Source organism: Athene cunicularia, assembly GCF_003259725.1.
Source record: "Athene cunicularia isolate RWA chromosome 1 unlocalized genomic scaffold, athCun1 chr1_part2, whole genome shotgun sequence".
In the NCBI taxonomy this organism is placed as follows: domain Eukaryota; kingdom Metazoa; phylum Chordata; class Aves; order Strigiformes; family Strigidae; genus Athene; species Athene cunicularia.
In genome coordinates this window covers 56,430,813-56,446,919 of record NW_020799092.1, presented here as the reverse complement: position 1 = coordinate 56,446,919, position 16,107 = coordinate 56,430,813, and the positions used below count along the sequence as shown (strand labels likewise).

The window sequence follows — 16,107 nt, the reverse complement described above, 5'->3', positions numbered from 1 at the left end:
TAATACTTACTTGAGGAATGATTTGTGAGACACAGTACTCATTTTGCTTTACATTTTAAGAAGCTCTGAGAAGGATGGGAGTGATGACAGTTGGCATACTTCTGAGGAAGAAGAACTTGATTTTACCCCCAAGGTATGGTGCATTTACAAGAAAAATGTCTTGTAAAAATAAGTGATTTAAAGGCAGGTTTTCTGTGGGAATGAAAGAAACCGCAGTTCCAACCAATTCTGTTTTCTCCTTAGAAGCAGTCTCTGTCCTGCCAGCCTTTCTTCTGCTCTTAGTTTTTCCTAAAAGACTTGTAGCTGTGACAGAGCATGCAGTAGATTTGTGGTTTGAGGCAAAAGAGCAATAGGTGACAAGACAAATAACCACATTGTTTTGTTTGTTCTTGTTCATTTGAATCAGATTTGCAGACCCTGAAAGTTTGTAATTTACTATTATAACCTGTTCTGTTTTTTTCCAAACACTGTTGTTGTTTCCTGTAAATTTGGTGATAGAATCCCAACTGATAAAGAAAAAGGGCATTCATTTATCAAGATCGACTGAAATCCTTCATCACCTAGTTCTCCTTTCCTCCTCCTCAGGTTCCTCAAGAGTGCTCAGTGGATGAGTTGCTCAAATAGGTTGTCTTTTTTCTTTTATGAGATGACATTCTGTGCTTGTATGTAATCTCACGCTGCATGTTTTCCCTCTTTTTCTGAATGCTGCATTAGTATTCTTTTTGTCAGCTATGAGCTCTTGCATCTACTGGTTTTACTAATGGTATGAAGAATTATTGAATTCTGCAGTGATGTCTGGAGCATCTATTCTGTTGCACTGGGATTCTGCAGTTTTGAGGAACCTGAGTGTGGTAGTTCAATCCACTCTCTAATGCTGGAGGTGTAATCATGTTTAGGTTTAACATGATCTCCTTTTCTTGCACTGATTTAAATAGAAATGATGCATTTTTCTGGCATGACTTTGAAAAGTAGGGATATTTTGGTAAGTGTATTTGCAGGGACTCATTTATGCATTAAGTCTAGGGATCTTAACAGTTATTCACGTTGTGCACATTTGCAAGTAAGCATCTTGAAACTGTGATCTTAAATATAGGTGAATTTTGCTTAAGTGTTACAAATTTTAAAACCAGATTTTTGGAACTATTATGCATGTAGACGTAGTTTTGGAAAAAGTTTTCAGAAGGATGCCTGCACAGAGTTTTGAGGTGAAATACTCACTGAATTGCATATGTGAGGAGTGTTTGTGTGTTTAGAAGTATAGGATGGAGCCAGCACCTGAGCACTATCAAAATGACAGCCTGGGTATATTTACTGTTCAAGATTTGATGTGAACAAAAGATTTGTTGCTGTTGTTATTATTGTTAAAAAAATATAATTTTTTTTTGCTTAAATAAATATTTACAGAAGCTGCAGAAGCCAAACTTGACACTGTTAATGAATGCTTCACAGCAGTTCAGGAAAAAGAGTAAGCTATTTGGAAAAAATTGCATGATATACTGATACATAAAAGTAGAGTTGCTAAATAGTTTTTTTATAATTTTTTTTCCTATAGTAAATAAGAAAAGTAGCATTGTGAAAACACAGCACTTAGTCGTTTCAGAAAAAAAAAAAAAAAGTTATTTCATTAAAATGAAGATAGTAATCCCCTTGTAAGCTTCTATCCCTGCTCAAGTTCTTCCTCTATCCTGCCCATTCCTTACCTGCTTCCTTTTCCAGACATTCCCAGTTGACTTCTCTCCTGTGCATTAATCTGGTAGCATGCCTATTACTATTTACGTAACTCCTTTTGTTTACATGCAATTTTCCTTTTTTTGTACTTTAAGATAATGGTGCTGGTTCTAGAACTGAAAGTCCTAAGTCCCCGAAGAAAAGCCTCAAACAAAGAACCCCATCAGATGCAAATCTGAACAAAGGAGAATGTGAAGAATTGTTGAATCAAGATGTCTCGGATGCAAGCAACCTGGAGGAAGAAGAATCAGAGGAGGAGGAGGAGGATGAAAATGACAGTGGAGATGAGGAGGGAGAGGAAGAGGGAGAGGAAGAGGAGAATGAAGATCTTACTCAAGATGAAAAGGAGGAGGAAGATCTGGAAGATGAAGAAACTCAGTCTAATGACATACTGGAGGAGGAGCAGGGGAAGAAAACAGAACCTAAAGGGGAAATTAATCAGATACTGGAGTATTTTAGTAATGCTAAGTATGAAGGGGAATCTCAGTGTGGAACTGGAGATGTCTGTGATGATAAAATAAGTAAAGAACCTGATGAAAAGGTGGCAGAATCTGTTGATACTCCTGTGTCTTTTATAGCTGGGTGTTATGAAAGGATGCAGGAAAATATAACTGCCGTGTCTCCAAAGATAATGAATAATGAAGTATCTTGCAAGTCAGTACCAAAACAAGCTGTTTTTCAAAATCTAAATAATTTGCAAGGTGAAAGTTGGAACAGGAAAAGCATGATTCAGGAGAAGTTTCACAAAAATGCTGACTCCTGTTTTGCAGACTCTGAAATGACAGGCTGGAAAAAAGAGACACCTCAGCCTTTTGCAGATAGTTGTGGTCTTAAGGAGAAAAAGTCAAGCCTCGGTGATGGCTTTGGAAGTGGTAACAATTCTTGGTCAGCTACAAAAAACTCGAGGCTTGAAAGTCAAAGACCAAACTCTGTTGTTCTTGAACATGTGAGTGATGAAGATACTGAAGAAGAGCAATATGAAGAAGTAGATGATAAAGTCTGTGAAACACTGAAACAAGAATGTGAAAACTTGCGCTTAAATAGACATGAAGAAAATTTAAGGACAGCATCTCACTCAAGCACCAAAGTAAGTATATAGGGATGATTGAGTCACAACATTATTTTCTAAGGGTAATGTAGGTAAGAAACAAATGCTAAACTGGATTTCTATTAATACTTATTCTTCACATATATCCATCTTTTGATCATCCTTTTTTGATATTAGAAAATGTCTGTCTTCTAGCCAAAGCAGTTTCTTAGGCATAAGAATAGCATCAGGCAGTATTTTCAGTATTTTTTTTCTATTAGTTACATTGGTTTTGCAGGAAAAAAAATAGGCATTAGAGGTCTTCTCGAATCAATTAAATTTTTCTCAGTTGTATGTACAGATTTTATCTGTGAAGATTTACTGCCAGTTAGTAAAATTCATGGGGTGATGGCTGAAAGTAGTGTTTCCTCACAATCAAAGAAGTTTGAATAAGATTGAGAGCAGAAAGCTAGTGATTTTTGTTGGAGAAAAGTAGGGGAAAAGAAGAAATGTGTTTCAGAATGATGTAACTTAAATGAAGCTAGACTTAGATTGACATGAGGAAGTACTGCTCAGGGGCTTTGGAGAACCAGAGGTGAGACTTAGAACATTAGGTATTGCTGTCTAATCATACAGATTCCCATGGAAAAACTGAAGGCCATGTAAAACAAAGCTCAAAAAAGTTTCTACTTTTTCTCGTACAAGAAAAGTATTTTTCAAGTTGTCAATAGATAGTGAAGAAAGTGCTTGTTTCCGCTCTTTCCAGCTGTTTTGGTCAATCTCCTTTAGGAAGAATCACCTGAACGGGAAGAGGAGGAGCAGGAGAAGGGAGACACTGGTGAAGACCTACAAACTGTGGTTGTTGAGGGTGTGAAAAACTCTGTTTGTAATGACTGCTATCAAGTCCACAATGCTTCAAAAAACAGTGCTGGTGAGAGAAATGAGTTAGTAAATACTGATCCAAGTTCTTCCTCCATAAATATTAATGCACAGTAAATGAACCAAAATGGTGATTGACTTCCAAGAAGAAATTCTTGCCTTGCCTGTGAACCCTAGTGGGCACTGGCAAAGAGAGCAAGCAGCTTCTGTTCTTTTTCATTTATTCTTGAAGAAGTGCAATTGTGGAATTGGATTCCAAACTATGCTGTATGAAGCAAGTGTCAGTTACCGCTAGAGTTTGGAGAGCCTGTCCCAGCAAGGGGGAAGTCTTATGTGATGCGTCCACCCATAGGTGAGGCTGACAAAGTCCCTGCAAGCGGGTCCAGCCTTATATACTAAAAGTCAGCAAGCCAGAATAACTGGCACTTTTGTTTTGAGCAGAAACATCTGGTTTCAGTCTCACATTAGATTTCCCTGGAGCCTGGCCACGGCTCAAGGAGGAAGCTAAGAGAAACTTATAAAATATACAGGATTCATCTATAGGTCAACTCTGTCTTGGGCTTGTTGTCCAAGCCTTAGCACTTCAATGCCCTACTGATCTCTAGCTCCTTCCTCCTTCTTTGTGTGCATGTCTTCACATGAGTGAATCCTTAATCAGTTTTACCTAATGGAGTAGCTTAAAACAGAGAAATTAATTTAGTCTAATCTGGCCAGGAACCCACCAAGACCAAGCCTTTTGTTCATCTGGTAGAGAAGAGATTTGGATGTTAACCTCCTGAGATAGGAATGGCTTTTGCTGTTTTGAGTGTTTGAGCTGTGAGACTCTACTGCATTTTTAAATGGCAGTGCTTAAGTGTCTAGTTTCTGGGAAGGTGCAGAGTTAACAACTCTGTGCCAAAGAAGATCTTTCCTGGTAGCTCTACAGAAGGAGCATTGTTTCTTGGTGATTTTAGTGATGTTAGCGTGAGGATGTTCTGGATAGTGTTTTTACGGTACCTCCAGTACAGTGGAAGGTGGTAGTAAATGCCAAATTCTGGAGCTGTAGTCTGAAGAGCAGGTGGCCTAAACTCTGTGTACCACAGAACTGCAGCATGCTGGAGTTTCTTCCTGAATGTTACCCAGATGTGTTTGGTGTTGCTTATAGCTGTGTTGGCTGTTGTGCATAGCCATCTCCTTCTGGAAAGGAGGCAAGAGGAGGCGAATGTAAAGGAATGAATATGGTGTGGCTGAGTGTGAAGAAACACTTGAATAACACTACTTAGTTTGTCCTCAGGAATCAAATCACTGTGCATCTTTTGCATGCAGGGCTTGATTAATGGGGAAAAAGCAGAGTGAAATATAAACACTCGGTGTCTCACTTCTTACCTTGTTTGTAGGTGTCCTACCAGCATTGGGAGCAGAGGAAGGGGACGATGCTGAATCTCCCTGGGATTCTGAGGTACCTTCTGTGAAGGACACAGGGGAGCATGGCACAAGTAGGAGTAAGATCCAAAATCAATAGAGAGCTCACTTTAGACTTGTGCCCTACAGTTGAAGCTTGCTTACTCTTTTCATGCTTCTGACATGTTTGTAACTGGGGGCCCTTGAAATAATTCAGCTCTAGGCTAATTGTTCAATTGGAACTGGGATGAAGTTAGGCCAAGCTATCGACTTGGGTCTCATAATAACTGGTCATTAAGTTTTGTTTCTAATAAAGTATTGAAGCTGTTAAGTTTTTTGCTGCTTAAAATACTTGGAGCTTTTCACAGAGGGTGGCAGTGTTGTTGCATTTTCACCATACAGCTGTATTCTGCTGACCTGGTCAGTGGTTGCCCTTAGGGTCTACAACCTAGATGGTTCACTGCTTCTGAATAGATCCTCTCCACCTTTTGTAGGTGTACTTTGGCCATTTTTGAAAGTCATTTGTTATAAGTAGAGATACCACACATGCTGGCTGTGTTTGCCCTTTTTAGTTCTGTCTGTAGTAATGGGCCAGAAGAAAATGAGCAGGGTCTGTAGCTAACCCCCTCTTGTTTTTTCTTGTGAGGAAAAACAAACTCTTCCCCACCCTCTTCTTAAGAATTTGAGAATAAAATACTAGGATTTTTTTAGATAGCCTTAGTTTCTGTAAGTTTTGCCTTGCTAGTCTTTGTTCAAACCAAATAAGCCCTGTGATTGGGAGTAGTGATGTGTTCACTCACCACTGCAGGATACATGCCTAGAGAACACAAGCACAAACTTGAATGTCAAGTACTAGTTCAACACAGAAGTTGGATTGTCACAAACCTGCAGTTACTGGTTCACAATCTGCATCTTGAGTTACTATGTTAATTCTCTCTTGTGGATGTCTAGTTTGTCAAGGTTTATCAGCGTGGCAGAATAGTTTAGATGAATTGTGAGGTTTCTGCCTAAGATCTAAAAGCACACACAACTGTGATTTTCCGATATACTATGTCTTATATCTCTAATATACTTGATACCATGCTATGCATGTTGGCTTAGCAGGAACTTTTTGCATAGAAATTAGACAAAAATATATTTGTACCAATTCTCATGCATGTGTTTTAGATTATACAGACGGATTCTGAAAGTCTAAGAAAAGCATCGTCCGGTGTGTTGCTTCCAGCTGCAGACAGATGTGGAGCACGCTCACAGATTGTTTCAGGGGAACACGACAATGGTAACTTCCTGGTGAACTAAATGTTTGTCAGTAAGCATTTATAGGCTAAAGGGAATTTATATCAGCATCTGTCTTAGGAATGCTGTTATGTGGGTGTACACTGTAGCAATAAAGTGCTTAGTATTTGTTAACTAACAGTAGTTATCACAGCACTTGCTAGCCAGTTTGTAAAGGAAGTTGTTTTGTTTACATTATGTGTGTCCTTTGGATGTGTGTGTATTTTTTTGGATTTGGGTTCTTGTTGCATAGTGGTGAAAGTGTATGTGGTTTAGGACTGACTTGTCTGAACATTTAATCATTCTTGGATGATAACGTAGCAGAAGGAAAGCTATAATCTGGCTAAGCATTTTTTTCTCCTAGCTTAATTTTTTTTATATCTTTCTGTTGTGCTTTGCCTAGGAACTAAAATAAGACTAAAAGTTCAGGTTTTCTTGCTAACGGTTTCTGCCTGTAGTTTGTGACACTGTCTCTTGGGCGTAGGATGACAGGGAAGTTTTGCTGGTGGGGTAGAACTCTTTTCTGAAGGATTTCTCCTTTAACAAATGGTTTGTAGTCCTGCTTGTAGTATAGGTACAATAGAATAGCTGAAGAAGCTAATCCAGTTTTAGATTAGTAAAATGGAAGCAAAACTTTACAAACTCTTTGGATCTTGTAAATATACTTGTTTAGTAGCTTTCATGGAAGTCTGCTTTGTATGATTCTACAAGAAATTTTAAAATGTGTGAAAGGTGTTTATGGTAATCATTCTAAGGTATTTCCATATTGCTAGACCACCAAGTTTATTGAAATAAATTTTGCTGTGGAGCCATTTTTAGTAACCATTTGTCGTCATCTTTCATGAGAGGACTCAAACTGTAAGATGACTCAAGCAGAAGATTTGAGAAATCTAAGCAGGCCAGTAGATTGTGTGGGATTGGAAATGATTTATGTTAGACAAAAATTTAAAAAAAAAAAAAAAAAAAAAAAAAAGTATTTGGAACTATGCTATATATGCAGATTACAACCAAACAACATTTGTTTCTTTTGTTTCCTTGCAAGCTAAACCAAAATAATCTAATGAGAACTAGCTTGATTTTTACTTCATTGAGTAAGATGCGTATGAGTTTTCTGTGTCTGCACCTGTGCTTTCCATCCCATCAATAGAAAGGAAAATAACATTAAACATTTGTAGGATTATCAGAGTCATAGTGATGTTGGACTGCTTTATGATCATTCACTACAGCAGACCAGCTTTTGCTTTTGAAATAATCCTTTTAGAAAGAAGGATTTAGCTCTTCAGAAGGACTAAGTATTTTGATCTTGTTCTGTTAACAAGCATGACCTTACTGCTTCACACAAATTGTCATAGTTCTATGATGATTATTTTTTAAAGCCAAGGTGCACAATGGGAACTGTGTATTGTCCATTTCTTGTATACTAATACAAATGCTGTATGATGAGGTAAATTGAATGGTAGTTACCATACTCTTGATGAAATAATGCTTGCAACTAATAGTTGTAGAAACTACTGATGTTGGAGTAAAAGATATCTTCAGTTAAATAAAATAACACTTTCCAAAACATTTTTTTCTCCAGGCTTTTCAGAAAAACCCAACAGTTCCCAGGTAAGTATTTGTTCATGTCAGACTAACTACTTGTTCTGCTCATTAAATAGTATGTAGTTACTTTTGAATTTGTTTTTTTATCATTGAATTTTCTTTCATAGCTGAAGACTCCTGAATCTGTTTTGGAAATGAATGAAACCTCTCCTAAAAAAAGGCAGCAGAAATCAGGTAATGTTCACTTCATGTATTTCTGGGTTTAGCTTCATAATCTTTCTGGATAGGAGTATTTAATAAAGCATCTGATTCATTTGTTTTACAGATCTATTGGAGGAATTTGGTGTAGGAGATACAGAGGATATTGAAGGTATTCATAACAGCCTCTTTGTAGTGTTCTTTTTATGGATAAACACGTTGTGCTTCCAAATTTTTTCCTAATAATAAATTGATGGTTCTAGTAAGGTGTTCTGGGAGCAAAAGGTCTACTGAAATGTCCCTCTCTATGCATGTGTGTGCTTCCTCTTCTAGTCTGCCATACAACACTAACTACCTTTCCATGATGTAGGCTTTCTCCACCATACCTGCCATCATCTCCCCTTTTCAGGCATCCCTGAAGTTTGCTTTCCTTCCCATTTCTCAGAAAAACCCTTCCTGATATTCCTCGTTCTCTGAGCATGTGCTGTGGCTGATTCCAGGCTAGGGTTCTGCAAGCTAAGCTGTCCAGGAGCTGCAGGTGAGATAGGGTGATTTTTGAGCTTGTGCTGTAGCTGTACTTAGAAGGAATTATTACTTGCCTGGCCTTTCTCTACCTGTCTGGCAGTTGTTTTGAAACAAGTACCAAATACATTCCTCTGAGGATCCCCCCTCTTACTTTGTGGAAACTGACCAGCAGGTTTAGAGGTAGGGGAAGGAAGTGGGGAAGAGAGACAAGGTGGGAGGGAATGACAGTGTCAGCATGTTGTCAGGAATTCTTTTTTCTTTGGAAACAAGGCTAAAAGTGAAGCCACTAGCTGGTCCACTATATATTGGAGAGAGGATATATGACAATTTTTTTTAGTTCCTTTGTTCTAATGTTTATTGATTTGCCTATTTGTTAATGAGATGAGAAGCAATTCCCCAATCAAGTTTTAGAGTTTATACAATCAACTACTGAAAATACAAACCAGAGACAAGTGATCATACATAGGCAAGTGAGTATTAGATATGTAGGCAAGTATAGAATACAAATAGCTCCAGGTAATTCGGCATCCTTGTTTTAGGGGGGGAAAAAAAGTACTCTTGTTCTTCTGACAGTAATAGTGATTAAATTTCTCTCTAGGAAAAAATATCTCTTTCCTCCTCTCGCTCGTCTCCTTCTCCTCCTCCTCCTCTCTCTCGTCTCCTTCTCCTCCTCCTCCTCTCTCTCGTCTCCTTCTCCTCCTCCTCCTCTCTCTCGTCATCTTCTCCTCCTCTTCCTCTCACTCCTCTCCTCTCTTGTGTATTTGCAGTGGGTAAGTGATAATAGATCCTCTTTTACCCTTTATTTTGTGATGGTAGTGTTTTTGTAAGATGCATAGAGGTTTTTAAAAGTTGCTTGGTTAAAACATGAGTTTTGGTTTTATTAGTGTCATACAGTAATGTGTAGACCCATAGTGGACCAGTATGTTACAATATTACAAACACAGAAAGGAAAGACTGCTTTTTCATAGCTGATTTCATATCAGCTATTTTTCCTGTGTGCTTGTATTGATTTGTGTCATGTTAGGTTTTATCTATGTGTTATCTTGAAGATCAGATGTTAATAAGTACATGTGAAAATTTCTTTCAGACTTTTATGTTTGGATTTGGGTTTAAGAAATTTAGGTTGCTTCAGCAAAGCATTGTGATGCCTGCAGTACAAATATTTCTAACTCTGAAAGGGTTGAATGCCATCCTTCACAAGTTTATTTCATAAATCTAGAAGACAGGAACGGTATCTTGCCCAATTAAACGTTGAATTGGAGATTAAATTTCCCATTCTTTTTACTTTGTTATGGACTCATAGTAATAACTTCTTAAAATCTGTTTTTTAGGTCAAAATTAAGTAGTGGTGTTCTCATGTTTTCTGTACAGAAGATTAGCTGCTTTGCACAATAATCTGCAAAAAGTCTATATGTAAGACAATTTATGAGGAGGGAAGTTTTGGAAGAGAGAGGAGAGGTAAAGGCTAATTGGAAAGAACACTAAAAGTCATCTTTTGATGCCAGCTAGAGAACTGGCAGAGTAAAAGGTGGGGGATTAGCATCTTTTGCATGCGCAGGGATTTCTGTGTATTTATATATTAGGCACAAAGTCAGATTCGTCTAACACCACTGCAGGTATCCATTAATAAAAATACATGCTAGTAATAACTGTGGCAAAAATACTGGAATTTAATTTACTCTTGAATTTTTTTATATACATTTAATTTAAATGGCAGGCTCTTCAGAAGCTCCAGACTAGGGTTTTGTCAGTGTTTTAACTAAAAAATTTTCCCTGTGCTGAAAGTGAAAAAGTCTTGATGATAAGGATCATCCCTCTTTCACAAAGCTAAGAGAAGCCAATAATACAGAAAATAGACTTATGAATTACTGCTCCAAGAAGAGAAGAAACTTTACTTACAACACCTAATGGAGAAGTCCTTATTTTTTTACCTTATGGTTTTGACTAGAATTTCAGACACTGTAAGAACTGGAATTTTGCAGATGGAAGAACATTGCTGCCTTTCATTTCTCTTGGCCTTTTTCCCTGTTCTGTGCCCATTGTACACAAATGTCAAGATTAATTAAACTGTACAGAAAAGAAACCTTATGGGCTCCAAAATTCCTAAAATCTTATCTAAAGGCTGAGACTTCACACTCGAGTAGCTGCTACTGAAGGCTGTATTGCTTACCATGGTGGGCAAGACTTATCAGTAGTTCAGGTTGCTTTTCATTATAGCAGTATGGCACCTAATTTTAAAGTGTCTGGACTCTGAAACAGAACCAAAATATTAAGACACCTACATACTCTTAACAGAGAATGTAAATTGCATGTTTAGAAGGCCAGTACAAAACTCTGGGTGCTGTCAGGTCTGCTTTTATCCAGCTTTCAGACACATGCAGTTGACCAGAAAAGCCTATTCAGTCTGCGTTGTGCAATATTCTTCAGGAAAGGTGTCACAGCTCTCCAGCTGTCAGATACACAAAATAGTCTTATCTTTTAAGGAAAACTGTGGTGCCCATGTTACATGGTGGGAGTGATCACATATATCAAGTTGTATGGTAGGAAGCTGCATGTGTGGTTGCAGTTTGACCTGAATGAATATTGATGAAGTGACAGAAGAAATCTGGTAAGCATACTTTATGGAAATGGTGTAGGAGCTGTCCCATCTGTCTGAGGGGTTGACCACCCCGTGCTGTACTTGGGGTGGAGAGTCTTCTAGCAATAGTAGAAACTCCAAGCACACTGATGTGTCTAGACTCTTCTCACTCTAGGCAGTACTGTTACTGCCCAGAAGGCTTATGTGCAAATTATCAGCATACTGGCTGCCTGTCTGTGCCTAGTGAGTTCTTCTGTTTTGTTAAAGAATCCTACAAATCAGTGTAACGTCTGTGCGGTTACTTGTCTTGGATTTAATCAGGCTCCAATGCTTCTGGCCACTATGTCCAGTTGGCAGTTCCAGAACTGTACAGCCAGCAGGGGAGGGACTTGCTGGTGCAAATTATCCAGCCATATGACAATTCTAGTAAGAAGGACAAGAACCCATCTACAAAAACTGTGCACAACTGTTGGAGGAAAGGAAGATGTTGATCTTCAAATTTTGTTATTTGTATAGGAGGTTATTTGTATAGGAGCGAAGTGTTACCTGTTCCAGGCATCTTGGTATTGATTATATGACACTCTCTACAAATGTTCTTTGACCACCAGCACATCTGTTCTCTATTTCTAATGCTGGTTGCAGCTTGCATCTGCACCAGCAGACAGCTTGGTATTAGGATATCTACAAGCATCAGTAAAGTCTAAGTCTACTCTGTGATCTTGAAAAACAAGTAAAAGGGAAAAATGCCTAGTTTTCTTACAGAGTATTATCCTTAGATAATCATTAATTATTGTTATTTCTATGTATAATGTCTGAAATGTGTCATGATCATCATAACCCTGTGAAATAAGTGCTGTCAACCCACTAATGACTAATGTGTGTTGGGAAATGCCTTGTGCTGAAATACCCCAAAAACAAATTTACAAAAAATTTTAAAAATTTTACCCACCAGTGATTGAAGTGGGAGAAATTTGTTATTTTATTTCACACTCTGTAACAAGGTTAAACGACCTCTGGAGACCTGTATGACTGACTGAGAAGCTTAGCCCAGTTCAGATGTACAAGTTGTAACTCTAAGCTTGTATCTAATATAATCCCCTTCAAGAAGTGAAAGCTTGCAATAGGAGCTACCTAAATCAGAAAATGCCAGAAATTAGGTTGGCCCTGTGACATTATTATTTGACTCTTTTGTATTTTTATGATGATACCTATTTTCTTCCTGTCTTGCTCACTTTTTCTTGTAGGAATAATATTGTGTACCTCTTTAGCCTTTTTTTTGTGTATAGAAAGAGAATTGTATAGAAACCATAGAATTATGGAGCAGGAAAGGAGGTGCAGAGTGATGAATGTGAAAAGCCTCCATCTCTCTTTTTAGATGACACACCTGAGCTGCTGGGACTTGTTTCTTTTTGAATACTTAATACTTCAGGGTGTTCAGTATGCCCTCCACACAAACTATGACAATGAGTTGCTGCTTCTAAGTTGTATCTGGGACTATCTGGAGTCCAATTCTCAGATGTAACAGAGATTCAAGGTAGGCACCCCATAATGGGGAGCCCAGACTGAGTGGCTGCTTCTGAGGAATTTGTGACCTGTCCAATATGACTTAGAAATTCTGAGAGAGGAAAGGGTGGAATCTAGTTTTTGACAGTACAAACTGAAATGTCCAGATCATGAGCTATTTCTCAACATTCCACAAGCCTGTCTCATTCAGTGACCCCTCCGTGTCTTTTGCAACAGATGAAGCAGCAGTTTGACTGAAATACTCCATCCAGATCCACGTCTAGAGACAGATTTGTTTCATGCATGTATTAAAGCTGAGACCTTGAAAGATTTCAAGCCTGTGATTTTGTTGTTCATGATTTTTTGTGCACAGCACATAAGGAAATTAAAATTGCTGGAGCATTGTAGCTAGTTACTGCATGGCACACAGTGTCTCAGAGAAAGAGAGGTTGCACACCTTTAAGAAATGGGAATGTTTTATTTGTGACCATTTATAGTAACTTTCAGAAAATTTCCTTTGTACGTTAAAAAGTAAAATGCTCTGTAAGAAAGGAATTCACACAGATGCATCTTAAATCTGTATTATGATAATTTTCTCCCTAGGAGCTCACAAATGTGAGGGGATGTGTTATTTTGTGTTAAGTTTTTGTCACAAATATGATTCAAGATGCAGTTTACTTGTAAATAAGTGAATTAAGTCATGCTGGTTATAAAACGTGCTTTTCACTGTAGGTGAATATTCAGGATCTACCTTTCATATGTCGTCATCAGCTGAAAAAGAAGACATCAAGGATGGCATTGAAAACTGTGGGGTGCAGGTACGTAATCCCAAATATTTTAAATTAGTCTGAATTGGTAAAATGCACATTCAAGTGAAGAGGCAGATTTGTCTGTAGTATGCTGATCTGTTTGATTAAACATGCCTGGTCTTGCTCTTTGTAAGAGAAAGATCAAACAAAAACCCCTGAAGTTTAGAGTGACCTTTCTGATGCTTTCCCTTCCTCTGCAAAATATGTGCTTGTTTGGCCATGTTAATCAGTGTTTGAAAAGATGGTTTTTTTTTTTTCCGGAGGGTGTTCTAGAGGGGAATAAGGCAGCCATCATGTTTGTGTTGGGCACACAGGACAGGGCTGGATAGAGGGGTCTGGAGTCTTCCGTAGCACCTCATCACAAATTATTTCCACCTAACACCCAATCACCATGAAAGAGGGACAGGCTTAATTTTAACAGACAGAGCACAGAACATAAGCCTATTGGAAGGTGGTAGTAGTTGGGCAATGAACTTGGGAATGGAGAGGCCGAGACAGATGGTGGCTGATTGATGTGATTCTTCCCTGTTCTGAAAGGAGAGATTTTTGCAGAGGGAGAAAAGGGCTTGGCTAATGAGAAAGGATTGCGAGGAGTTGGGTTGTCATAGCCCCCTGGGACACCAAGGCTGCAGTCCCTATTTAGAAGGGACCATGAGCTGAGGGAGCATGTTGGGAGGAGTGTGACACGTGACAGTAGCAGTCAGAACTGTTGTGGAACAGAGCTTGGGATCAGGGACATGAGGAGAGTGGATGCAGTTGAGGCATGGTACAGTTTTCGTATGAGCCTGGGCTCCTGATTTTTTGGGGATAGGGGAAGGAATGGGCAGGTTTCCCTAATAAGTGCTTTTCTTCAGAGCTTGGAGTGGAATTTAATATTTCTGAGTCTTGGGTGAAGAAATAATCCTAACATGGCCAGTTCTCCTTGTGTTGGACAGTAAAAGCTTGTCACGTTCATTCACATTGTATTAGCTCAGCTGGCAGTGGACTGTAAAATGCCTGACAGCAGAGAATGGTGGAAGAAGGAGAGTGAAAAAATGTAGACAGTTTTAATGAAAAAAGGTATTAAAGCAATAAAATATGAAAAAATAAATAGCTTTGTGACAAATGCCACTAGTTGCAGAAAGCAGGCAGGCTAAAAGGTAAAAGCAACCTTAATGTTCAGACAAATATAATCCAAGAAAAACTTCTTCCTTAAGTAGGTCCTTCTGTTTTTAAGAAAATGATTCAGTGAACCTTTAATTTAATATCCCTTGATTTTTTATTATAAACAATTGCTTTCAAAATGTCTTATTTCTATTATTTCTGTTACATGATAAAATGAGTTTGCAACAGAAACTACCTAGATTAACTGTAACTTCCTTTTTCTTGGTAAACTTTCTGTACCTGTTCACTTAAGGATAAATATATTTTAGAAACTACCAACTTGATAGAAAAAACAGCACATGAAAATCAGAGTGACAAAGCAGAAATTTCACATCAGGAAGCCCTAGCAGTAAACAAGGAATCACACAGTGCTGACAAGCAGTTAAGCCCAAAACCTTGGGAAGAAAGATATGAAAGAATGTGGGTTGAAAATGAGAAAAGGGAATTGAAAACAAACTTTAAAAACATTACAGCAGAGCTGAAGCAGCTGTTTGGTGAAATTCATGAAACTGGGGAAACTACTTTCTTTGTGGAAGAAATGTCAAAAGATGGCTTCAGTGAAGAATTGAAGAGTTCTCGTGTTGTATCATCGTGTGCGACTGAATCAAGTAATAAGTTGGAAACTAGAGGTGATTTTGAAGATACTAAACTTATGCTAGGTGGAAAAGAACCCAAAATGAAAATTGTAGTTCAAAGTCTTGGTGTCTTTCCTGATCAAAATAACTTAAATGCAAACATGGAAGATACCTGGTGTACACATGAAGAAGATAGCACAGATGATACAGATAATACCAAGATGCCATTAGCAAAAGGAGAGGAAAAGAAAATGCCTACTATGGAAATGGAAGAGAATGAAAATGGAATTATTAGAAATGGAGAGGGAAGTCCTGAATATTCCCCAAGACATAGCTTAAAAACAAGTATTTTGAATGATGTTTCTAATACTCTTCCTAAAGTAAGACCTGTTTATACAAGTGATGAAAATGCACGTTTTGTAACAGAAAGAAAACTTGGAAAAGACTCTGGATTTAATGGTGGTGTTCCCAGGGACTGCCTTATAGACAATAATAAAATAGGAGAAACAGAAATTGACAGTCTTTTTGCAAATGCTCAGCAATCGTGTGGCATGCTGAAAAGGAATCTCGATGAAGAACTAAGACAAGATATGGAAAGATTTAAAAGTAAGGTAGGAATGCTGCAAATAACATTCCTGGCTTTGGAGAAAGAGAAGGTACAGCTGCAAAAAGAGGTAGAAGTTCACCTGCTACTCCTTATTCTTTAGTCTTTCCCCATATCAATGGTCCTGTTCACTGTAGCTATTCATCATTAAGGGAAGATGCTTTGTGCAAATTGGTTTTTGTTTTATTGGAAATCCATTACTTATGAATAAAGAGAGCGGTGGAGTCTTGTCCTTTCCCCATTATGTAATTAGTTTTTTTGAAAACAGAATGCATTATTGTTCCAGTTTAACAATAGGTGGTACTCAGTTCCAGTGTAAGTAGTTATCAGTTCATTGCCAT

At 38.1% G+C, this 16,107-nt stretch overlaps 1 protein-coding gene across 1 annotated transcript in view; it reads left to right on the top strand.

Annotated features, from left to right (window-relative positions):
• The window catches only part of LOC113491228 (ankyrin repeat domain-containing protein 26-like), a 57,395-nt gene that overhangs the window by 14,942 nt on the left and 26,346 nt on the right, over positions 1-16,107 (top strand). Inside the window, exons 11-21 of the mRNA XM_026867991.1 lie at positions 61-133; positions 1,405-1,465; positions 1,824-2,815; positions 3,545-3,686; positions 5,011-5,072; positions 6,182-6,293; positions 7,869-7,897; positions 7,999-8,065; positions 8,157-8,201; positions 13,368-13,453; positions 14,841-15,836. Of these exons, the coding sequence (XP_026723792.1) occupies positions 61-133; positions 1,405-1,465; positions 1,824-2,815; positions 3,545-3,686; positions 5,011-5,072; positions 6,182-6,293; positions 7,869-7,897; positions 7,999-8,065; positions 8,157-8,201; positions 13,368-13,453; positions 14,841-15,836 (2,665 nt within the window). The remainder of the gene's footprint in view (positions 1-60; positions 134-1,404; positions 1,466-1,823; positions 2,816-3,544; positions 3,687-5,010; positions 5,073-6,181; positions 6,294-7,868; positions 7,898-7,998; positions 8,066-8,156; positions 8,202-13,367; positions 13,454-14,840; positions 15,837-16,107) is intronic.